The sequence below is a fragment of the Rhea pennata genome, chromosome 8 (assembly GCF_028389875.1).
Source record: "Rhea pennata isolate bPtePen1 chromosome 8, bPtePen1.pri, whole genome shotgun sequence".
Classification (NCBI taxonomy): domain Eukaryota; kingdom Metazoa; phylum Chordata; class Aves; order Rheiformes; family Rheidae; genus Rhea; species Rhea pennata.
The window spans coordinates 37,856,749-37,882,332 of NC_084670.1; the positions used below are offsets into that span (position 1 = coordinate 37,856,749).

The 25,584-nt window shown below is 52.2% G+C and overlaps 1 protein-coding gene across 1 annotated transcript; it reads left to right on the forward strand.

Moving 5' to 3' along the window:
• The first annotated feature begins 1,604 nt into the window (after positions 1-1,604).
• On the forward strand, positions 1,605-2,540 carry LOC134143764 (olfactory receptor 14J1-like). Its single transcript, XM_062582050.1, has one exon. The coding sequence runs from the start codon at positions 1,605-1,607 to the stop codon at positions 2,538-2,540; it is 936 nt and encodes a 311-aa protein (XP_062438034.1).
• The last annotated feature ends 23,044 nt before the right edge of the window (positions 2,541-25,584 follow it).

Here is a 25,584-nt window from a genome sequence, read left to right on the forward strand (position 1 = left end):
GGGCAGGGATTCATTGCTATGTCGTCAGAGGGACAGGACATCACAGGACATTGCAGGGGTGTGAAGCCAGGGAGTGCACCCATGTCTGCCCAGGGCTGTAGTTCAGAGCAGTGTCCCTGTGCCCCATGGTGTTGTGTGCCTGGGGCAGTGACTGTGCTGCCTGTGAGGGTCAGCACTCAGCCCACCTGGGAAGGTCCCCAGAGTACTGTGGGGGAAAGTTCTTGCTGGAAGGAGTGATCCCTGGCAGGGCAGATTCCTTCTCCTTCTCCTGTTTAGATGGTGCTGTGTGGGTAAGAGCTGCTCTCAGCTCCAGCTCACCCCTGGGATATTTCCAACAGATCTTTGCCAGAGCACAGTCAGGGCAGGGAAAGAGGTCACCTTAAAGATCGGGGGCTCTCCTGGGTCTGTGTTTTCATTTTCCTGCTGTTTGCAGAGTGCTCACTCTGCAAACATAGGGCAGAGAGAAACAACTCTCAGGAGGAAAGCTCCAAGCAGTGAAGATACGATCAGTGAAGGAGAGGAAACTAGAACGAAAAATGCTCTTAGAGGGGTAATTTGGAGACCTCCCTGTCATCCCCTACAATTCAATTTATAAGCAAGCGCTGTTGGGCCTCCTCTCCCATGCAGCAGACCCTCCGCCCTCACAGCCAGGGGGTCTAGGTCGTGACTGTCCTCCTCGGCAGCCTGAGCTCCAGCCGAGGAGAGAGGCATCTCTAACTGCAACATGCCCATTTCCTAATGTGTGGCAAAGGGGCTGAGAGCCACTGTCCTGCGATGTTGCCACCTGGGAGGTGGTGTGCACAGCTGGGTGAGGGGAAGGCTTTTCTGAGTGCCTGTCTCTCCATTACTCTTTGTTTTTTCCTGTGGCAGGAGCAATAGAGCAACTACTCCTTGTTTCCTCACCTCTCTGTTCTGGTCTGGTTTTGCTCTCCTGCTCTCTGGGGCTAAGGAGGGGGTTCACCTGCAGTTGAGGCAGTAACATCACATTCCCACTACATTGCCTGGAGAATCATTGCAGATAGTACAATGATGTGAGGGCAGGGTCCTTCTCAGTTGGAAAGACACATTTAAGAAGGATCGGGTCATCCCCTGCCTTCACTGCACTGTTTCCCTCCCTTGGCAGAGTGGGAGCTGGTGTGATTGATCCAGATACAGACACCCAGTTCAAGATGGCAAAGCCTGGAGAGATGAACCCCTCAGAAGTACCTTCTCTTTCCGGCACAGCTGCCATGAGCGCTGTGTTTGTCTCTCATAATGATAAAAAGAAAATATTCCCTCTGGATTGCCAGACTAAATCCCCTTTCCTCAGCTCAGGGCACCCATCCCCAGGTATCCTCACCAAATACACGAGGAAGTCTGACACCTCCATTTACAAACCCCGGTGGAGCAGGGCTAACTCCTCTGGAGCTCATGGGCCGAGGCCTCTGTGCTGCAGGGCACCCTCAGCACAAGCCGGAGGTCTGGAAAGGAGCTGAACAAGGTAAAGGAGAGAGGCAATGTGGCAGGTTCTACGAGGACTGGAGTGGGTTTTGCCCAGAAAAGCCTGTTCTATCTTGCCAATGCCTTTTCCTCCTTGCACAGTGCCCGGAACCAAGGCAGAGCCAATGTCCAACAGCAGCTCCCTCAGTGAGTTACTCCTCCTGGCATTTGCAGACACTCGGGAGCTGCAGCTCTTGCACTTCTCACTCTTCCTGGGCATCTACCTGGCTGCCCTCCTGGGCAACGGCCTCATCATCACAGCCATAGCCTGTGACCGCCGCCTCCACAACCCCATGTACTTCTTCCTCCTCAACCTCTCTGTTCTGGACCTTGGCACCATCTCTGTTACTGTCCCCAAATCCATGGCCAATTCCCTGTGGGACACCAGAGCCATTTCCTACTCAGGATGTGCTGCTCAAGTTTATGTATTTGTTTTCTTGTTCGAAGGAGAGTATTCTCTCCTCACAGTCATGGCCTATGACCAATACATTGCCATCTGCAAACCCCTACACTACAGCACACTCATGGGCAGCAGAGCCTATATCAAAATGGCAGTAGCTGCCTGGGCCAGTGGTTTTCTCTATGCTCTCCTGCAAACTGCCAACACATTTTCCATACCCCTCTGTCAAGGCAACACAGTGGACCAGTTCTTCTGTGAGATTTCCCACATCCTCAAGCTCTCCTGCTCACACTCCTACCTCAGGGAAGCTAGGCTTATTGTGGTTAGTGCCTGTTTATTCTTTGGGTGTTTCATTTTCATTGTGCTGTCCTATGTGAAGATCTTCAGTGCTGTACTGAGGATCCCCTCTGAGCAGGGCCAGCACAAAGCCTTTTCCATGTGCCTCCCCCACCTTTCTATGGTCTCCCTGATCATCAGCACTGGCCTGTTTGCCTGCCTGAAGCTCCCCTCCCTCTCTTCCCCAGCTCTGGATCTGGTGGTGGCTGTTCTGTACTCGGTGGTGCCTCCAACAGTGAACCCCCTCATCTACAGCATGAGGAACAAGGAGCTCAAGGATGCACTGAGGAAAATGATTTCATGGACATTTTTCAGCTGTTGTTAAATTGCCATTGCTCTGCACAAATGACTCCTGCTGTGTCTCGTACCAGGACTGAGCTTTGTTTGATCACTTGGTTTTTATTATTGCTGTTATTACTGTTGTTATTATTATCACGTTGCTACAGAAACGGGTGGATTCATTCCACTTTTACTGAGACTGCTCTGTCTCACCTGCTACCCATATAAAGTTGTGTCTAACACTGGGTCAGAGCTGACTCTCTCGTAGTATCCTTCTTATAAAGTAGGTTCTTCCTGGGGCCTTGCCTGAAGGCTGGGCCCTTCCTCCAAAGCTGTAGTCCCTCAGGCCCTGTCCACAACACATCCTTGATCACATTCACCCTGTGTGCTGGTCCTTACCCCAAAAGTCACCCCCAGACAAGGCTCTCTGCTCAGCTGGAGGGCTAGGCATGCAGCTGTGAGCCCTGGGAGGATAAGCACCCTCCTGGGTCCTCTGCAGGGCTGCCAGGGAACATGCAGAAGAGGTCCTGGAGCTAAATCCTGGGCCTGTAGACCATCCTCCTCCCATAAGGGCCCTCAAGCAGGGTGCCACAGGGCAAAGATCCAGCCTAGCTTCTTGTTTCATGAACAGAGAGGAGAAACTGCCCCAGAAACTCCTCACACACCCAACTCCTCTGACCAGCTATTTTCCAGCACCAACCATCCACTGTAGTCCTGGTGAAAGGTGACCTTTGAATGTGATCAGCTCCATTTGCCTGCTGGGCTCAGCACCTGCATGAGGGAAATGACCATCTTGCCTGGCCTTTCTGTGGGTCCAGATGCCAGCAGACCCCAGAGCATGGCCATTCTGCTAACCCTGGGAGGACAGCATCAGGGCTGGGCAGGGGCTAAGGACTGGTGGGAGGTGGCCATACAGGAGGGTCGTGGTGGCCAGGGCACCAAGGGCTGTCATGGGGACCATACTGGAGGCATGTTTCCCCCTAGAATGCACCCTGTCCTGTGCTGTGCTTTCAGAGCAGGCCCTGGGGCTGCATGCAGGGCAAGAGGGCTGGGCCAGCACCAGGATAGGATGCAGACGGGAGCCATGGCACTCTAGAAGCTCCCACACTGTGGAATCCCACAAGTGGCCCCAGATCACAGTGAGACAGGGCTCCCCTTTGTTGTTGCTCCAGGGAATCAAAGGAGCACCCTGGGTGGGAAGTGCAGGGTGGGCAACACCAGCTGCAATGCTCCTGGTAGCCCCTCTGCAGAGGGACCAGCTCCAGATGATCATGGAGGGGACTCCCTGCTATTAGTCTCTCATAGTCTCTCAGGGGCAGTCTCTCTCCTGTCCTGTGTCACCATCTTCTCTCAAGAGCACTACTGGGTGTGTCACTCCCTACCCAAGTGTGGAGAAGAGCTGCTGGAAGTCTTCTCTTCTCACCCCTGCTGCCTCACCTCTGCCCTGACATCAGCCCACAGGCTCTGCCCTGGGTCATTTTTACGTCTCCATACACTCTCATCAGAGACTACACAGGGATCTGCAGCACACAGGTCTGCTTGGAGCTGGCCACCATGGCCTGTCTGTGGTCCTAAGATCCCAGCAAGGTTGTGCTTGGAGGTGAGGCTGTGATCGTCCTCGATCAAAGCAGATGGGATGGTCTGCCTGGGGCCAGAGTGATGGGGTAGGAAAGGACAAGAGGCAACAAGGACAAGCAACAAAGGTAATTTCAAATGAGTTTAAGGAAAAACAAATAGTAACCATGATAGCTGAGTAGCACTGGGGAAGGGACCAAGAGATCTTTAAAAAGTCTCCTGGAGAAAGCATTTACCAACCGATATAACTGTGAAGTTAGCCCAGCTCAGAGCAGATCATGGTCCTGGAGATCTCCAGCAGTCCCTCTGTAGTGAGAACCCCCACAGAAGGTCTGACCAGGAGTCAATGACTGGCAGAGTACATGGTAGCAGGCCCAGCGTGTGGAATTGCACATTGACCAAATTCTGATCAGAACCAGGCATGCATATTCGGTTCTGTCTGCAATGCCTGGCTGCTTCCCAGACAGTAGCTGGCACATGGCTAGCACACCTAAGATAAGGAAATGGTTCTAGTAGATAAAAGTGGGGGGCCCTTGGAATACATCGGGAGAGTCCCACCTGGGCATCTAAGCCATGCATCCAGCCAGTGCCTCCAGCAGTCTCCTGCCAGCAACATCTCCCCTCACGGTTCCCAGTTTTCCCTGTTCAGCTTGAAGTGTAAATCTTTTATTAACTCTCTCCTGTTCAGCCCCGCACAAACTCTGAGTGTCTCTCTCCACTGGTATCCAACCCTGTCTTGTTGCCTTGCAGTCACACCAAACCAACGCTTGCCATCTAATTCCATTCCATTTCATTCCATTGCAGTCCATTGCAGTCCAGCCAAGTCCAGGCAAGTCCAGTCCATTCTATACTTTAACATTTCATTATGTTCTCTTGCATTTTCCACCAGGCAGGATGGCTCCATCTTGTGTGCGGCAGCACGGGGCATGGCGGGGCCTTGGGGCAGCCTGGCGCCAGGTGCCTGGGCAGTGCGGGGCCCCGGGGCCCAGTCGCTGCCCCGCAGGGCTGGGCTCTGCCGCAGGGGCCCCGCAGGGCTCCTTGCTGCCCTGTGCCCTGGGGCCGTGCTGGGCGCGGGGGGCAGCCCTGGGGCCTGTGCTGGTGCCAGCCCTGGTGCTGGTGATGGGGGCCCTGGGCATGACCGGGGCACTGGAGCCCACGGGCAGCATGCTGCTGCCCCCAGGGCAGGGCAGGGCAGGGCCGTGTCCTCTCACCCCTTCTGCCCCGGCCCCCTGACATGCTTTTAGTGAGCTTGCAAACTGTTTTCCCCTGTGGGTCCCATTGCTGAGCTTCAAAACTGGTAATTGCTGTTGGTCACTCTCTTTGTAGAAGTAGGATATAGAACAGTATAGGACAGGATGTAGTCTTCCTCCCTGAAGCACCAAACCAGATTCTTTGTTTTTAAAAGTGCTCAGCAAGATTTTTTGTCCACAGTGCTTGAGAGGGAGATGAGATGCCATAAAAGAACAAACGTGCCCTTAATACACATCATCCAGAGAGCTTTATCTGGGACCCTGGTCCTTGCCAGTCTCCAAAGCCATGGGGGAGATTAGGTGACAAATCTGGGGAAGCGTTCCCCTTTTCCATGAATTTTGTCCAGTTTTCCTTCTGGCTGAGCCTGGGGAAAGCAGTTCTCATCTCTGGAGCTCTGTTGGTCCTTGGGCTTTTCAGCATCACCTCGGGGCAGTGCGTCTCCCCTGGGTACAGCCCCTGACACCTTGCGTCCCCCTCGTGCCCTGCCTCTCCTGGGGTACTGTACTGCCTTGGTGCCCTGCATCTCCCACCACACCTGCCTATCTTGGGAGACTGTGCAGCCCTGGCTCCCTGAATCCCCCACATTTTTGACCCTAGGATTCTGAGAACATGCTCACACACTGCAGTGCTGCTGTCCAAACTCTGGGGCAGAGCCTGTAAGACAGTGCTGCACCTCAGGACCTGCATTTTGGCTCATTCAGGTGTTTGTGAGGTGATCAACTTCCCACTCTGCAGCTGCTGGTGTTTGAGAATGTCCCTACAACCAGCCTTCCTGCTCTTCCTCATCTCTGCCCTGTCCCGGGACACTCTTGCAGAAGGGAGGCTCCATCCCCCTTGAATACTGTGAGAGATCACAGAATCACAGAATGGTTGACACTGGAAGGGACCTTTGGAGTTCCTCTAGTCCAACCTCCTGCTCAAGCACAGTCACCTAGAGCATTCTAGACAGGATTGTCTCCTCTCCAGGTGCCTTTTGAATATCTCCAGAGAAGCAGACTCCACAGCCTCTCTGGGCAACCTGTTCTAGTGCTCTGTCACTCTCACCATAAAGAAGTTCTTCCTTATATTCAGGAGGAACTTCCTGTGTTTCAGTTTTTGCCCATTGCCTCTTGTCCTGTCACTTGCCATCACAGAGAAGATTCCAGCTCCATCCTCTTAACACCTTCCCTTAACGTATTTATGCACACTGATAAGATCCCCTCTCAGTCTTCTCTTCTACAGGGTAAACAGGCCCAACTGTCACAGCTTATCCTCATAAGAGAGATGCTGTGATCCCCAGGCCTGCACCCTTAGCTTTCTGCCCTGTCTATTGTGTGTCTGCTCAATCAGAAGGAAAGTTGGGCAGAATTCACGGGAAAGGGGAAAACTTCCCCAGATTTGCTACTTGTTCTCCCTCATGGCTTTGGAGACTGGCATGGACCAGTGTGCCAGAAAAAATCCCTCTGGATGATGTATATTAAGGGAACGTTTACTCTTTTTTGGCATCTGTATCTGTACTAGGTGACACTTGATGGGAATGGTCCATGTTGTAACTTTTTGTATCTGTACTACCTGATACTTGGTGAGAATGGTCTAGTGTTGTAACTTTTTAGTGCCTAGAACTATACCGCTGTGTTAAGCGGGATACAAACAAGTAACTAACAAGGTCTTGGAAATCTGTGAGAAAGAGCAGCGGTTGGTTACATATTGATTCTGTGGCTGGAAGCCACAGAATCACCATGAGAAGCAGTCAACATGAAGGTCAGAAGCTGAAGAGTAGTGAAATAGCAACCCCCAAAGTCAAATGTGGCCCCCAAAATAAATCTGCTTGCATGCGCAGTATCATAGTCCGGTTGTGCAACTTCGGCGGAGTTGGGCTAGACTCCCTGCACTTGTTGGCCCCACGTGCCGGGACTCCCGCCTACCGCAAGTAATCATAAATGCCAGAGTTTTCTGAAGGAGGGAGAGGCTGCTACACAACAGAGGACCACGTTGCCTCCTCGGGGACGCCCGAAAAGATTGTGCCTGCCAACTCTCTCTCATCATGCAGACAATCAGGGCAAGCGTTGGGGTGGTCCTTCTCAAGATTACCATCGGGTCGGTCTGTTTGTAAGTATCTACTAATAAACTGCTTGCTACTGAATAGTGTTTGTGTGTGTTTGTGTGTGTGTGTGTGTGTGTTTGTGTGTGTGTGTGTTTGTGTGTGTGTGTGTGTGTGTGTGTGTGTGTGTGTGTGTGTATGAGTTTGTGCTGGCTTGCCAAACCAGATGTTTGGCCCCCGGGAATCTAACTAGAAGAGAAGTTCTTGAATTTAACACTTCTCAGATCTGTCCAGCAACAAGTATTTTTAGGCCAAGAGCATGCTAGTTGCCTCCCTCCCTTACTAGTGAAGGCTAAGGAGGAATACTACACGGATACGTTGTCAGTGCAGACACTTTTTTCTTCTAATGTAGCACAATCCTAGAAAGTCTTTGCTTATAATGCAGTAGTATCCCCCAATTAGACCTTACTTAACCATCTGGTTACTCCCCTCCAAGTTCAATCCAGTGAATTATAGCTGGGGGGAGAGAGACTTGAGGATTTGAGCTCTTCTTGCAGGCCTCTGCACACTGTCCTGAGCTGTGATAAATAATAATAAAAACGCTATCTAGGGGCTGATATCCAGCACGAAGTCTGGATAATGTTTAGATAATGTGAAATTTAAAAGGAAAAGATCTTCCACAGTGGAGACCTCAGAGGTACTCTTTCAAGTGGCAGTGATATAGTGCTACAGCTTTTAAAACTGGCAAACTTCAAAAGACAGAATATTTCTTCAGACCTTTAAAACCACTTCCCCCAGATGCACAGTGACTACAGCGAGCAGTGATGCTCAAGCATTTGCCTTGTGTGGCTGCACAAACCTGATTCGGTATTGGTGGTAACCTTGACTTGGGAAGATTCTGTGAGCCCCCCACAACTTTCCTTATCCTTACGAACAAGGCTCGTTCCCCCAGCCCCTCCTCACAGAGCAGCTGAGCCAGCCCCCGGCCTCTTTGGGGCCTGCCACTGAACTCACTCCGAGTGACAAACAGCGTTCCTCTACATGGGGTCCAACTGGATGCAGTATCTAAATGTGCTCTAACGATGCTGAGTAGAGGGGAAGGATCACCTTCGATCTCCTAGCTATGCAGTCTAGGACGCTGTGGCCTCCTTTGCTGCCAGGGCAGGCTGCTGGCTGATGTTTAGCTCACTGCTACAAAGACTCCTACATCCTTTTCTGCTGAGCTGCTGCCCAGACAGGCACTCCCAACCCCTATCACTGCAGGGTGTTGCTCTATTCCAGGGGCAGGACCTGGCATTTGTCCTTGTTGAATTTCACAGACGTCCTGACAGCCCATTTCTCCTTCCTGCTGAGCTCCTTCTAAATGACAGCCCTCGAGGTTATGACTATTCCTCCCAGTTAGGTGTCTTCTACAAAGGTGATGGGATTCCCATTCTGCAGGTCACTGAGGAACCTTTCCAACAGGACAGCATATGGGGCATGCCCCTGCATACCCCACTTTTACCTGGCTTCCCAGTAAAGCATGACCCATCAGGAAAGCCCTCTGAGCTTGATCATCCAATCAGCTTTTTGCCCATCTGGATGTCTACTGGATATCCACTGTTCTCCCTTGCTCCACAAGTGCTGGTCTTCTATCGCAGAAGGCAATCAGGTTGCTGAGGAATGTTTTACCTTCAGTAACTCCATGCTGACTGTTCCCAGACACCTTCTTCTCCCTCATGTGTTCAGAAATGTGATCTGAGAGGACTGGCTTCCTGACACACTAAGTCAGGCTGAAAGTGCCCGCAGCTCCCTGGTTTGTTTTCGGTGCCTTTTTAGAAGAGAAGCTCCAGATATTCCTCCTTTTGTTCACTGGGACTTCCCTGCACACACACACCAGTCTCCACACCTTTCAAAGATCATAGACCTTGCTGTCACAGCAGCCAGCTCTCTCAGTGTCCATGGATGACAGCCATCCAATGTGATAGACATGTTACGGTTTGACTTGTTGCAAGTCATCCTTTATTCAAGACTTAGGCATTGTGGGTTGGTTTTCTCCTCAGGATTCCTGACTGTAGGCACAACAGCCTGGGAGATCTTGTTGGCAAAGACTGAAGATGGGAAGGACTTGAATTCCCCAGACCTATCTGCTTCTGCTTTTGCTAAAATCCCTTGCCCTTTCAGCAGCGAGCCCGCATTTCCTTTTCTATTTTTCTACTGTTACTGAAGCAGTAGCAGCTCTTCTTCCTTTCCTTCACATCCCCTGCAAGTGTCTCTGCCACAGCAGAGCTTTGGCTTCCTAACATCATTCCTACTTTGCCGGATGATATCTCTAAATGTCTCCTTTGCAGCCTCTGCCTTCTTCCCCTTTCCCTATGCTGCCTTATTGCCTTGGAGCTCACGAAGGAGCTCCCTGATTAGCCAAGCTGGGGTCCAGAGAAGTCTCCTAACTTTACAAACTGTTCATATGGAGCGTTCTTGTGCTTGACAAGTGCTTAATTACCTGTCGGCTTTCCTGAGCTTCTCTGCACTTCAGAGCTGCCTAACATGGTCCATCCTATGGAAGAGTTCCATACACCCAAGTTACCACTTCACAGATAGGGCATCTCCCCACGTCATCCTCCCTGGTGGTCTCTTCTGAGGAACTTGTACCCTGCCTTTGAAGGACTCCAGTCATGTGAGTGGTTCAACCACATCTCAGTTATTCTAACCATGTGGCACTCCCGTGACAGCTTATGCATCTGCTTTTGCTCCTGGCTGCACCTCAGGCTGCCTAGGTTTGCATATATTTGGGCTTCACCACCACCTCCACCAACAGCAGCACTAGCATGACCTTTATGTGCTTAGCAGGGTTTCTGTGACCTGCTCCTTCGGACCTGCATGCACAGAGATTGCCCTGGACAATGCCTGGTCCGGTGAGGTTTCTGTAAGGCAGAACTGAGCACTCAGAGGGAGGGAAGGGCTGTGAGCAGAGAGGGAAAAGATGAGAGGGAGAGAGAAAGAGCTCCCAGCAGGGACAGCTCCAGGCAACAGAGATGTTCTCTGTGTTTTGCTGCCAGGCTATGAGTTGCTCTCCAGTGCAGGATATGGAAAGGGCTTTTCTGCCTCCACTTTCCTGGGTAAGCTCTGCCTGAGACCCCCAAGTTCACCAAGCCTCTCAGCAGAGTTTGGGGGAATCTGAGCACCCGCCCCCTGCTCAACTCTGTCTGTAACCCACATGGGGGTCAGCAGATAGCCATCCTTTGAGGTTTGCCTGCAAGGAGACCTGCAGGAAGACAGAGGTGGCTGGGACCAGCCCTCAGCTGAGGGGAGCAGCCAGCACTGGAAAGGGGTGATGGGAGGGGCTGCTCTGGGACGATCGCCCTGGGGCAGCTTTCCCAGTGAATGCCTGTGCAGTGAGAACATCTGCAGGAGGTCTGGTGAAGAGTCAGTGATGGGCAGAATACATGAGAGCAGCCCCAGCACGTGCTCTCTACACACTGACCCAATTCCTGTAAAGATCAGACATGCATATTCCATTTTGTCAACAACGCCTAGCTGCTTGGCAGCCAGCAGCTACTCCAGGTCAGCACAGCTGAGATAAGGAAATAGTGGTAGGAGATTTAAGGGGCCTTTAGGATATGATAGGAGTCCTGCCTGGGCGCCCGACCTGTGCATGCACCGGCCTCCCATCAGAGACCCTCCTGGGCAGTTCCCAGAGCTTCCGGTGCAGTTTGGAGGGCAAGTCTTCTACTAAATCTATCCCGACTGACCCCTTATGCACCTTGAGTGTCTCTATATGCTGCTATCCAACCCTCCCTTTCCCACTCCGTGGTCACAGCATGCAACACAGGGACTAGCCAGGCTCTGTTCTCCTGTACCCTCCATGTCCTGGTGCCTTCCCCAGGAGACCTGCATTTTCTCTGCAAGTACGTGGCTCTGTGCTCCCACACTACCTGGTCACATGCAGTAGCTGCCTCCTGGCGTGTTTCCTTTCCCATGGCTCTTTCCAGCCCAGCCCAGCCTCTCCCTAGCTCTCCCCACCTCCCCTGCCCACTGCCCAGCCCACCCAGCAGTGCAGTCCAGGCTAGTGGTGGCCCTGCAGCAGTGCCTGCTGCAGAGGACTGCAGAGCTTTGGGCACTCACTCCATAGCCCCAGTCCCTCTAAAGCAGACAGCAGCTCCAAGGGGGTGGGGGCAGAGAGGAGTGTCAGCCTCCCCATCAGCCCCATGGCTGGGGGCCAGCAATAGCACAACAAAATGGAGGCCAGTCACTCCATGTCTGCACTGCTCTCATGACCAGGAGATCCTTTACCCTGGCTGCCTACAGCCCCGCTGGCCAGCAGTATGCCCATGCTGGCTTCACCAGCTGTTCCTACACCTCTGCCCTGTGCTTCCTACAGGGCCCCAGGCTGGCAGAGCTGCTCTGCAGAGCGAACAAGCTATGTGGCCATGGGGTGAGTCTGTACTGGCTGTGATGGACAGCACAGATGCAGCTGGATCAGCATCATTGCACCTGACAACCCCCTCCCCAGGCTCGGTGGCTGTGGAAGATGCCTGGAGCAATCACAGGGCATTTCCAGTGGCTCAGATGTGTCACAGCCCACTCCCTCTCCTGAGATTGCAGAGCCCTCATTTGCTGCATTCCTTGGTTTGGCCCTTTACCTTTGGTTGACTCTGCTTGGTTTTGGGAGTCTCCACTCACTGCTTGTCCGAGGAAATGGTGCCCCTGGAGGTGCGGACACCTCATGACCACTCACCTTCTCCAGGGACACTGGGCACCCACAAGAGAGAGCTGAAACTACTCCTCACTCCCTCACACATCACTCAATGAGGTGATGTTCCATGACTAATGGAAAACTCAGTCATGGCAACAGGGCCTTTTCAGGTGCAGTTCCCTGAGTGTATTCCTGGCTCCAGCTTGGGAAGAAGAGCCCAACATTCAGGCACTGTGCTGAGGAGATCCCCTTTTATTACAGAGATGCTGCTTGGGAGGTCAGCTCCCACACAGTGATCAGCAGATTTATAGAATGTTTCTGGGTCCGACAGATGGGGTGTGCACCTCTAGAAACGAGGGAAGAAGTCAAACATTTGTGTAGAAACATGACTATCATAGACAGAACTCCCAAAGGACAAGAGCTGCCAGAGGTAAACCGGGAACTACTTGTGAGGAGAGATGGGCAGCTTATTGCTGCTGAACTAGTACTAGCTGAACCATTTTCCTCAGTGCATCCTTGAGCTCCTTGTTCCTCATGCTGTAGATGAGGGGGTTCACTGTTGGAGGCACCACCGAGTACAGAACAGCCACCACCAGATCCAGAGCTGGGGAAGAGAGGGAGGGGAGCTTCAGGCAGGCAAACAGGCCAGTGCTGATGATCAGGGAGACCATAGAAAGGTGGGGGAGGCACATGGAAAAGGCTTTGTGCTGGCCCTGCTCAGAGGGGATCCTCAGCACAGCAGTGAAGATCTGCACGTAGGACAGCACAATGAAAATGAAACATCCAAAGAATAAACAAGCACTTACCACAGTAACCCCAACTTCCCTGAGGTAGGAATGTGAGCAGGAGAGCTTGAGGATGTGGGGAATCTCACAGAAGAACTGGTCCACTGCGTTAACTTGGCGGAGGGGTATGGAGAATGTGTTGGCAGTGTGCAGGAGAGCATAGAGAAAACCACTGGCCCAGGCAGCTGCTGCCATTTTGACACAGGCTCTGCTGTCCATAAGGGTCCCATATTGCAGGGGTCTGCAGATGGCAACGTAGCAATCATAGGCCATGACCGTGAGGAGAGAGTGTTCAGCTGACAAGAAAAAGGCAAATAAAAATATTTGGGCAGCACATCCTGAGTAGGAAATGGCTCTGGTGTCCCACAGGGAATTGGCCATGGATTTGGGGACAGTATTGGAGACTGTGGCAAGGTTGAGAACAGAGAGGTTGAGGAGGAAGAAGTACATGGGGGTGCGGAGGCGGTGGTCACAGGCTACGGCTGTGATGACAAGGCTGTTGCCCCAGAGGGCAGCCAGGTAGATGCCCAGGAAGAGCGAGAAGTGCAGGAGCTGCAGCTCTTGTGTGTCTGCAAATGCCAGGAGGAGGAACTCACTGAGGGAGCTTCTGTTGGACATTGGCTCTGCCTTGGTTCCGGGCACTGTGCAAGGAGGAAAAGGCATTGGCAAGTTAGAACATGCTCCTCTGACCAAAACCCATTCCACTCCTCAGAGTACCAATCATAGCTCCTCTCTCCTTTGCCTTTCCTCAATTGGGGTGTGAGAGTGCAAACAGAAGTAGCAGACTGCCCTCTGTATTTGGTGGGGATACTTGGGAATGGGCACCCTGACCTTAGGAAAAGGGATTTGGTCTGGTGACCCAGGGGAATATTCTCTTTTTATCATGGTGCAAGATGGATACAGCTCTCACGGCAGCTGACTCCAAAAGGGAAAATCCTTGTGAGGGATTCACCTCCCACAGCCTTGCCCTCTTCAACAGCGGGGTCTGTATCTGAATCAACCACACCAGCTTTGACTTTGCCAAGGGGGAGAAACAGTGCAGTGAAGACAGGGGTGACCCCATCCTTTCCAGATGTCTCTGTCCCAATGAGATGGACCCTGTCCTCATTTCAGTTTACCATCTTCACTCTTCCTGCAGACACCGTATTGGCAGTGGGAAATGTCTAGCTCTGAGGTACACATCCTGCAGCAGGTTACATCCACCTGCTTTGTGGAACATTTTAACACTGGTTTTCTCCAGAAATTGGGCTGCACTGGAGGGGCTTTTTAAAATATTTCTGAGGTTTTAGATGCCTCTATCATACCGTGGGAGTATTTTTTGATGAGGCAGAAATCTTTGGCAATTCAGTTGCCCTCAGCATGAGCACCTGCACGTCCCAAGAGGAAAAAGGGCTCACAGCGACTTTGTATGGAGTCAGGGGATCTGGTCTGTCAATGATTCTTGCTCCCAGCTGCCCTGTGTTCTCACCTCTCCCAGCTAAAGGACAACCACACTCACATATTGCTCAAAGAAAGAAACGGCGTGGAGCTGAGAGTGGGGGAGTTCAGTTTCAAAGAGAACATTTCCAAATTCTTCTCTCTCAGCCCAGACATGCTGAGAGTATACTATGAAGAACTCTTCAGAACATTTCAGGACCTCTCTGACTCATATGACCTGCACAAGGACTCTCAGCTACCACAGGTGTGTTACAGGAGAGCTGTGGTCTTCTGGAGGGCAGCTTGCAGTCTAGCAGGACAGCCCAGAGAGACAGTCGGGAGTGCTAAGGATGGGGCATCTCCTTAAGGGAGAGTAAGATCATTCCGCCACTGGATGAAACTATTGCCTAGAAGGTTGGAAGGAGAATCAGACATGTCACTGCTATGAAGCCAACAGGACACAGGACCCACAGGGTCAATACCATAACTGTAGCTGAACCCCCTCCTTAAAACCACAAAACACAAGAGCAAGAAACAGAGCAGCACGGAGAGGTGAGGAAACAAGGAACAATACTGTTATCTTCCTACCAAAGGGAAAGTGAGTAGTGTGAGATAGAGAGGTGCTCAGGAAAGCCTTCCCCTCACCCAGCTGTGCACACCACCTCCCAGATGGCAACTTCGTAGGACAGTCACTCTCAACTCTCAACTCTTGTCACACGCTGGGAAACAAGCATGTTGCAATAAGAGATGCTTCTCTCCTCTGCTGGAGCTCAGGCTGCCGATGAGGAGGCTCATGCCCTGGACCCCCTGGCCTTGAGTAAGGTGGGTCTGCTGGGTGGGAGAGGAGACCCAGCAGTGCTTGCTTAGAGATTGATATCTGCATTGAAGGGGATGACAGGGAGGTCTCCAAATTCCCCCTCCCACAGCATTTATCGTTCTAGTTTCCCCTCCTTCACTGATCATCTCTTCAGTGCTCGGAATTTTTCCTCCCAGGAGCTGTTTCTCTCTGTCATGTCTTTTCCCTGTCAGTACTCTGCAAACAGCAGGAAAATGAAAGCATAGACTCAGGAGAGCCCCCGATCTTTAAGGTGACCTCTGTCCCTGCCCTGACTGTCCTCTAGGAAAAGTCTCTTGGAACTATCCTGGGGGAGAGCTGGAGCTGAGAGCAGCTCTTACCCACACCATCTAAACCGAATTTGAATTTAAGAATGAATTTGCCCTGCTGGAGATCACTCCTTCCAGCAAGAAATTCCCCCCACAGTGCTGTGGAGACCTCTCTGGGCAGGCTGAGTGCTGACCCTCACAGGCAGCGCAGTCACTGCCCCAGGCACACAACACCACGGGGCACAGGGACACTGCTCTGAACTACAGCCCTGGGCAGACACGGGTGCACTCCCTGGCTTCACACCCCTGCAATGTCCTGTGATGTCCTGTCCCTCTGACGACATAGCAATGAATCCCTGCCCTAAAGCACCACCTGCTCCAAACAGGAGAAGCTGGGAGAGCCACCCTGAGAAACCCTTTCAGCTGTGGAAGGTGCCAGCTGCAGAAGAACCTGCCAGGAACCACAGCAGCATTGCCCTGCAGCCAGAGACTTACTGTGTCATGGGCTGTGAAGGTTTATCCCTGCAGAGAGTCTCAGCCATCCTCCCACTCCCAATTGTCTTTAACTTCTCAGTTAAAGAGAGAGGGAAAGAACCTGGCTCTGAGCCTTGCTGCTCTTTTAAGAGGAGCTGCTCCTGGACAGAGACGTCCAGATGTCCTCATGCAGCACCTGACAGGTTGCCATGGACAACCATGGTTGCAGGAGCCAGGTGCAGCTCAGAAGCAGAGTCTCAGCTGAAAGCATGACTGTCTCTGTCCCCTGCGCACACTCAAGATGTCCTCGGGACTCCAGGATTGACATCTCCTGAAAGGCAGCAGGGTCACATTAAAAGTCCATTGAAGCAGACTAAAATAATCAGCAACGGTCCTTCCCAAAAGAGTGGAGAGAGACTGAGTCCAGCCTTGCAGCTGGTCTCATCAGAGGATGGTTACCTAAGAGAGGTGGAAGCGTCCCACTCTAGAAGGCCCTGCTCCCATCTCATAGGAAGACAGGACACCTAGACGCAGGGAGAAGAAGGGAGTTCATTTACTTGTGCGTCAGGGACTGATTCAGAGGAGTTCATCAATACATTTGATGCCCATTGAGAAGCCCCTGGGGTGCAGTGGCATTCAGTTCTCTACCATGCACCCACAAACTCATAGGATATGGGATTCCCTTTGCCCACATTTGGGGGTAAACAAAATGAGTGTCTGCAAAGGAGCTCCTTGAAAAAGCTCCCATTGGAATCAAACGTGAGGGAAGGTGGGAGAAAATTGTTCACAAACAAACACCTGGTGGCACTGGAAGAGACAGAGGTCATCCAGGATATGTGCCAGTGTCTGCCTGCCTGCTCTGACTGAGAAACTATGAGACGCCAATCCTTCCAGAGCACGAGCTGGGGGCCAAGTGGAGAATCTCCTTGGCCATCTGAAATGATGCTTGCTACCGACAACTCCAAGAGCTTCACTCACTCCGAAGCCAAGACATGTGCAGATCCCAACACTGCAAACAGCTCCTGTGATTCAGTGCTCACACTTGAATTAATGCAATGACAAGAGGCCTTCAGGGCCATGCCAGATGCATGGGGTGTGCAGCACAACCACCATGTGTCCAGCAGGTCCAGCACAGGACCTCCAGGAACTCCATGCCCTTCTGGAGTGGTTGCTGGGCAAGCACTCCAGGGCATCTCGGATTTCCTACCTATCCTCAGATAATTGTTCCGATCACTGTCTTCAGAAAAATTCAATCCCATATACGGTTGCAAAGATGGAAGGCACATCACACCAAGTCTCCACATATTTTCCTACACTCTCAAAGCACAGTTCTCCTGTCTCCAAACTTTTTCTGACTCCCAATGATAAGAACAGGGACTGTGCTAATGATGCAGCCATAGTGTGACTGCATTGCAGGCTGTTCTGGCCCAGCGACTTTCTCAGTGGCACCTTCTCCTTCCTGGAGATCCAGGTCACTTCTGTCACAGGCCCCAAGTTACTGCAGAGTCACCTTGGTTAAAAAACAACTCTTCTGCCATGACTGCATGGCCCAGCCCTGTCTCTCTCTGGCCTTGGGTATTGTAGCATTTATTCTCTTAGCGGGAGCCTCATGTCAGCATTACATCCTCAGCTGCCGTCTACACCAGCATGTCTCTGCTCTGGAGCGGGGCCTTTGCATACACGGTGTCCTTGGCTCTGGGACCACATTTCACAGCGACAAGTCTGCACTCAGCCCTGGTGCCACAGCTGAGGTTCCACATCCCAACTATACACAAAAGCACAAAGCCTGGCACACAAACTGCAGGAAGTAGAGATGCACAACCTGTGACAGAACTGCCACATTTTGAAGCATCCTGAGGAAGCCTATGGATCACAGAGCCTGATTCTCATGGGGGGACTTCAGTCTCTCTAGCTTCTATTGGGACAGCAGTGCAGCAGGGTTCAAACTATCCAGGGCGATTCTGGAGGGTGTGGAGGAACACTTCCTAGCACAACTAAGCCAGCTATATCAACAGGGGTGCCATTTTCCTGGCCTTGGAACCTGCCAGCAGGGAAGAACTGATCAGGGATGTGATATTCAGTGTCAGGCTTGTAAAGAGGAGAAGCAGACTCCAGACTCTGGCAGTTAGGAGAGCAGACTTGGGCCTACTGGGGGGACTGGTAGAGGGGTCCCAATGGAGGCACCTCTGAAGGGCCTGGAGTGCTTGATAGTTGAGTCAGGAATGCTTTGCAAGAACACAAGTCTATGGCATTGGATGGGCTGCACCTTCTGGGCCCATGAAGGAGTAGAACATTACTGGGAACAGTCCATATAGTTTTACCAAGGGTAAATCATGCCTCACCAACTGCATGGCCTTTTAGGTTAAAAGAACTGTATTGGTGAACCATCAGAGAGCAGTGAACATCAGTTAACTCGAGCTTAGGAAGGCTTCGGACAATTTCTCCCACAGAAGACTTGCACACCGATTAGGTCTTCGTGGTCTGAATGGGTAGACAACCAAATGGCCACATAATTTGTTGGATGATGAGGCTCAGAAGATACTGGTGAAAGGAAACTACTCTTCCTGAAGAGTTCAAGAGTAATGGAGTACCACAGGCTCCTCCCTGGAACCTGTCCTGTTTTAAACCTTCATGAATGACCTGGAAAAGGTAACTTTTGCCATACTTGTAGATGACCCCAACCTGAGTAGGGAGCAGTCTTATGCTTGAGGGCTGCCACTGAGAAGGCCCTAGACAGGCAGGAGGAAAAGGCTGCCAGCAATCTCATGAAATTCAGCAGGGACAATGGCCATGTCCCTGCACTTGGGACAGGCCTACACCCTGCAGAGATACAGGCTGGGGACCACATGTCCATGGAGCAGCAGAAAAGGACTCGAGGATTTTGGCAGACAGAAGGCAAAGTATGAGACAGGTGTGTGCCCAGGCAGCAGAGAAGGCCAACAGCAGCCTGGGCTGTATGAACAGGTGCACGGCCAGGAGGTCAAGGGAAGTGATTATCTACTTCTCCTTGGAACCTTCTAGACAGAATGTGCAATATTGCATCCAGTTTTGAGCTCCCCAGAACAAGGACCTCCCTGTACGAGGAGGTCATCAAGAAGATAAAGATAGGTTCTTCATAACAGTGTGTGCCAGGATAAAGAGAGACAACGACTATAGGTTGAAGCCAGAGAGAAACAGACTGAAGAGAAGCAGAAAACCTCCCTGCTGAGAGGATGTTCAAGCACTGGAATGCATTGCTCATCTTGTTGGAGGCACCCCAGGTCAGGGGGAGCCATCGACATACACATATTAATACTGCCACAGGACAGCCTCAGTCTGGGGGAAACTTAAGAAACGGAAGGTTTCAGCCAGCAGAAACCTCATCAAGTCTTACAAAGAGATGTGGCAGGTGCTGCACCTAGGAAAGAAAAACCCTGTGCATCAGGATAGTTTGGGACCTGACCAGCTGAGGAGTGGTTTCATCCAGAAGAAGGCCTGAGTGTTACGAGGGATGCCCTAGGAGCCATTGGTGCATGCTCCCTCCCTCAGAATAAGGCCAAAAGCCTACGGGGCTGCATTAGGACAAGCATGGCCACCCAGACAAGGGGAATTATTATCCTCCTCAACTCAGCAGGAGTGTGACCCATTTTGGGGTTTTCAGGAGCTGTTCTTGGTAGTGGGAAGCAGCATGGAAGGGGAAAGAGCCACAAACTACAGCTTGGAAAGTCCAGACTGGACAGTAGGCTGAAAAATAGAATTTGAAATATAGTGCTGTGGTGCAAAATGTCACCAGAGGAAGTCTGTGATCAGCCCATGCTTCTGTGTTTCCAGGAATAGCCAGCGAGGACGGAAAAACATCAGTAAGAGAGGGGAGAACCTGGAGTGAGAGCAAGGTGGGGAAGCAGGCTGGGAGTCTGCAGTCTCCAGGAACACAGGCACAGGTGTGGGACAGCACAGAATGGCTTGAGTTGGAAATGGCCAAGGGCCCTGGCAAGACTGAAGGGCCCTGACAGTACTGAGGTCTGTGTCTCCTTGGCTATGGCTGCTCTCTCTGCCACTGAGCCCCACCAGGAGACACCGGGGCCTTGTTGCCTCCCGGCACCCAGGGAGCCTTGGAGGAGTCATGCACTTGTCCTGCACTTGGTATGGCACACCCCCATCTGCACACTGCCCCCAGGAAGAGCCATGGGCAATGTCCGAGGGAAAGGATCTCCTTTCCCAGGGATTCGGTGTCCGGTGCCTATGCTTGGCCATTTTGCCTGATAAAACACATCAAGAGCTGGGAATCAGAGCTGTCTGCAAATTTCCTTTGCCTGCCTGTAATCTGTGAGTACAATTTTCTGCTCTATTTAGCCTCTGGGGAGTCTTTGTGGATAACAGTCCTCAGTGGGACCCATTAACGCCTGAGAAAACTTCGGCTTCGCTTCTGACTTCTGCTGCTGGAATACTTTCTTCAGTCTCCTCTCAGGAGCTGAGGCTGGTGGACTCAGCACCACATGTACTGTGGGGCTCATTAAAATGCAAAATGCCCTGATGAAGCATCTCTCTCCCTATAATTTTCTTCAGGTACTGTAGGCTAATTGGAGAGGTGTCAAGAGTGCAGCTGAAAGATGGAGACTTCAATAATATACAGGAATTCCTACTTAAAAGGTTTCTTTTAGGATTATTATTTTGGAGCTTTCAGAAGAAGTGACAGCAACAGTCTCCTGTTGAGATCCATCCAGAGTGTCTCCTAGGGAAGTCAGGACATCTAGGAAAAGCAGTGTCCTGGAGGTCAGACCCTGGGAGGACAATCTTCCTCCCCATGTCCCCAACATAGCCAGTGCTCTCCTCAGCCACATGGGACTGACATCAGTCTTGGTAAAAGCTAACCTTATTCCATTGTAGCCTGCAATTGAGTGTTACAGCTCACAGGCCCCAATTCCCTCCTGCTTCACCTAGAAAACTAGCTGCAAATCGACAGGGACTTTTTTTTTTTTTTTTTGTTTTTTTGTTTTTTTTTTTTCAAAATCATAAACAGAAGATAAAAAGATAAAAAAAAATATGACAGAGTTTCATTAATATAATTACACTCCTCAACACTATACTAAGTGACCTTCAATGAGGTTCACTTTCCACAAGACAGCCTCGCTAGAGGATGGATAGGAAACCGTAGATACAAACAGAATTAACGACTTGGCTAAAGGGACAGATTAAGGAACAGGGAATAAGCCTTAAAATCCCTGAAGGGCAAATCAGCAGCTCAGTACCTTTATGAATCAAGAGTAAGAGGAGGAGGAAAAATGGAAAAAAAGGGAAACTTAAAATGTCCAGCTAGGGTGCTGTAAAGGTGATGACAGAAAATGTCAATTTAATTGGAGCATGTGGAAAAAGAATAGAGAGAAACACAGCTCCTACAGGTCCCGGGCCATGCTGTGGGCCGTGCTGCTCTTGGGCATTTAGGACCAGGCTGTGTTTCTGTACAAACATCTGGAAAAGCCTTGATGCCCTAGAGAAAAGAGATTTTTCCTGGTTACTCTGAGCCACTCCTGCAGAACTCAGGCACGTGGAGGGAAACCCATCCCACCCCCACAAAACCCACTGCTCTCCCCACACACCTTCCTGGACCCTCACAGCAGCAGCAGGAGAGGATACAGGGGCATGGTTGACATACAATAGACAAGGTGAAGAGCTAAGGGTGCAGGGCTGGGGCTCACAGCATCAGCTGGGCAGTGCCAAGGGCTCAACAAGCAACCCAAAGAAGTAAAGGAGTCCTTCCTTTTGCAGTGACTTGGAAGACCCATCTCTGACAGTATTCAAGGGGGATGGAGCCTCCCTTCTGCAAGAGTCGCTCCAGGACAGTGCAAAACTAGGACAATCAGGAAGGCTGGGTGTGGGGACATTCTCAGACTCTAGCAGCTCCAGAGCTGGGAGCTGGTCACCGCACAAACACCTGAATGAGTCAAAAGGCAGGTCTGGAGGCACAGCACTGCCTTACAGGCTCTGCACCAGAGCCTGGAAAGCAGCACTGCACTGCATGGGCATGTCCTCAGAAGCCCAGGTCAAAAATGTGGGGGATTCATGGAGGCTGTACCATCCCCCAGGAAAGGCAGGGTGCTCAGGGTTATGCAGGGTGCCAGGGGCTGTACCCATGGAGAAGCACTACCCCAAGCTGACGTGGAAAATCCCAAGGACCAACAGAGCTCCAGAGATGAGAACTGCTTTCCTCAGGTTCAGACAGAAGGAAAACTGGACAAAATTAATCGAAAGGGGGAACACTTCCTCCTGTTTACTACCTGGTCTGCCCCATGGCTTTGGAGACTGGCAAGGACCAGCATCCCAGGTAAAGCCCTCTGGATGGTGTGTATTAAGGGCACATTTGCTCTTTTGTGGCATCTCATCTCCATCTCAAGCACTGCAGACCAAGAAACCTTGCTGAGCATTTTTTAAAAAAATCTGTTTTGGTGCTTCAGGGAGGAAGACTATATCGTGCCCTATACTGTTCTACATCCTACTTCTATAAAGAGAGTATCCCTCAGTAGTTATCAGTTTTGATGCTCACCAAAGCGACCCACAGGGGAAAGCAGTTATGAAGGTCACTAAAAGCATGTCAGTGCCTGATCACACTTTGTGCTGTCATGTGGATGCCATATGACTTTGATCCTGCCTTTGAAAGGTGTTCACCTCCAATCCAACTCCAAAACCCCAGCTTCCTGCACAGGTCTGCCCAGGGCAGAGACCTTTTTGTGCTGGGGCACAGTTGTGACCTCTCTAGTGCTTCATTTTAAATATTTCACAGTGTTTGGCACCTTCTGGAGATGTTCCTGAGGGATTTATTAGAAATATTTGGAACTTAACTGGGTTGAGGAGAGGTGACTACTTTCCAGGACATGGATACAAAACCTCTCTTCTCTCTCCCCGGCTGTGCCATCTCCATGGGAATGACCTACTGAGCCCCAGGTGACACAAGCTGAGGTCACAGTGGGATGTGACACATCACAGGAAGGTCTCCCTGGTGACACAGTGATGTCCTCACTTCCCTGCGAGGCCCAGGTGCTGCTGGGCACTGCTCTCACCCTCCCCACTGCTGCCCTTAAGAGCTGCTTCATGGCAAGCAGCAGGGACAGGAGGCAGCGGGAACATGCAGGGACTGCTCACTAACAGGCAGAGGAGCAGGGACGTGTTGGAGAGGAGTTTTGGGTGACCAGACAGGAAGAGCATCCTTCCTCCCTGCATAGAGAGGTGAGCTGAGGGCAAGGGACCAAGCCAGATGGAGACCTCCTGCACTGACACTATCAGCTTAGACTCCAGCTGTTTATTCCCAAGTCTCCTACGGCTCTGCACCAAGGGTAAGGGCTGCAGGGGCTCCTTCCTGACATGTCTCACAGAGACTGTTAACTGCAAAAAATGGCTGTGGGCCCTGATCTGTGCGGTGACTGGACAGTGTGGGGGATGCCACAAGAGCCCTGCCTGAGGGTACAGCCTGGTTCAGGGGAGAATGTGGCAGCCAGGACTGCTGGGTCCTGGGAATGGGGCTGCCCTGAGCCCCAAGGCTCCTGTGCTCCCGGGGCTCCTCAGCCCTGTGGAGTGACCCTGAGGGCAGCAGCATGCTGCCTGTGGGCTCCAGCAGCCCAGCCATGCCCAGAGCCCCCACACCAGCACCAGGGCTGGAACCAGCACAGGCCCCAGGGCTGCCCCGCACACCCGGCACGGCCCCAGGGCACATGGCAGCGAGGAGCCCCGTGGGGCACCTGCGGCAGAGCCCAGCCCTGCGGGGCAGTGGCCGAGTCCCGGGGCCCCGCTGTGCCCTCCCTGCTGCCCACAAGATGGCGAAGTCCCGTGGGGGGAGGGGAGGGGCGGGGCTGCCGCGGGGTCACACGGGGGGGGGGGAGCAGCGTTGCCATGGCAGCACCCTGGGGCTGCAAGGGCAGGGGGCGGGGATTGCTCTGACTGATGGCTCTGACAGCCAATCGGAGCGCAGCCTGTGGCTCAGCCCTGCGGAAGGAGCCAGACGCCTGCGCTGTGGGGCAGCTTCTCCCTCTGCCCGGGACATGAGGCCCTGCTGCCTTCAGCCCTGTGGTTGCTGCTCCTGTGCGATGCTGCTGTCAGGAAATTCTCCCCAGAATCACTTGCAGGCCTTTCCCCAGCTCCTGTGACAGCACGTGGCTGTGGTGGTGACTGTGATCTCTTTGTGAGTCCCTGATAGGCCAGCGTCAACCTCAGGGCTATAAACGCAGGCCTGGAGTCTGACTTGGGGCTTCTTCCTCAGGACAGGCTTGCACCCGTGGACCAGTCTCTGAGGAAGTCCAGCCACAATTTTTATACTTCTAAATGAATTAAGAGCAGGTGTGAGCAGTGAGAATGGTAATGTCTGATTTCCAGTGTCTGTGTGCTGCAGAAAACTCTGCCCCATCAAAACACCAGGGGGCTGCTGAGCTTTTTCTCCAAGATGTGGATGATATCTCTGAGGGTTGATGTGTCCTGAGGGTCCCCTAGCTGCAGCCATGGCTGGTCGTGTGCCCTGTGTCCCTGATGTACAGCTGTATGTTGGGTGGCAGCCCTCTGTGAGGTGAGGAGCAGGCGTGTGGTGTGTCAGAGTGGTGGGGTACCTTGTGATGGGGACAGATGATACCCTGGTGTCTTGGTGCTCATCACAGGAGGAGGTGTCTGGAGAGAGCAGTGCTGTGTGTGGGGGAGTGCTGCTAAGCTGGGGAGATGAGGAGCCCTGCAAGATTAGGAGATGACTAAGCTCTCAGGGCCCAGGCTGCCCAGTGCTGTGAACCAGAGATGCTGGCAGTCTGCTGCCTTCTGCCAGCTGAGGTTCAGCCTTGTGTTTCCTCAGCTCTTGCCAGGATGTGCAGGCAGGATGCTGCCTAAAGGGCAGGGAGTGTTTCTGCTTGCTCTGAAGTGTGAACCAAGGCTGCTTTTTCCCTTTCTGCTCGCTTGCTTTTCTTCATGAGAGCTTTCCCTTGCAGCAGTGTTTGCTGAGAGAGGAAAGGGCCATGTGTGTTGCTCATTGCTGGCTGGGCGTTAGTGTACTGGAAGCTCCTTGGAGGAGTGAAAGCTTTGCAGAGAGAGGGTCTTTGTATGCGGGTAAATATGTTCCTAGGAGATGAACTGAACGGAGCTTTTCCCTTGCTGTGCCAGATCTCCCTAGACAAGGAGTCCCTTTGAGTAGGTGAGCCAAGCAAGAGTGCCCTGCGAGGGCTGCACCTCTCCTCCTCCCAGCTGCAGTCTCTGAATTCTCCCATCATCCTGCTGTCTGTGCTGCAGCAGGGACACAAGAGAACAGCCCACGTGCAGGAATGAGTATGCTAGGTGTGGTGGTGTTAGGTGCTGCCACTGCTGACATGGGCAAGGCGCTGTGTTTTCTCCTGAGGCTTGGATGGGTGTGAGGAGCCCCACTTAGCTCTAGATGCATTGCTACAAGTTCCTGGAGCCAAGGGAGGTGTGGTGAGCACAGCTGTCGTCCAAGGAAGCTGCCATCTTTTGGTCAGGCACTGAGGACCTTGTGTGCTTGAAGCCCTTGACCCTTGGTGTTTTCTGCCTGAGCACTTTTAGAGTTGCCCCTCCCTTTTTGAGGGGAGAGTCCCAGAGCTTTTGCAGTGTAACCACTCTTGTTTTCGATCTCGTCCCTGCTGAGGCCTGAGGGGATAGTCTCCCTGCAGTGCTGAGAAGTCAGGGTGCCCATGAGGGGAGCCCTGAGGGTCAAATACTTTGTAAGAGAGGAAAGAGAAATGGTCCTTCCTCCAGCCTGCCCCCTCGTGCTGGTTTAGGGGACAGCGTCTTCCACCAAAAATGGGTAAAAGCAAGCTTGGCTCTCCCACACCTG

Coding starts and splice junctions, on each gene's coding strand:
- LOC134143764 (XM_062582050.1), top strand. CDS start 1,605: ATGTCCAACAGCAGCTCCCTCAGTGAGTTACTCCTCCTGGCATTTGCA.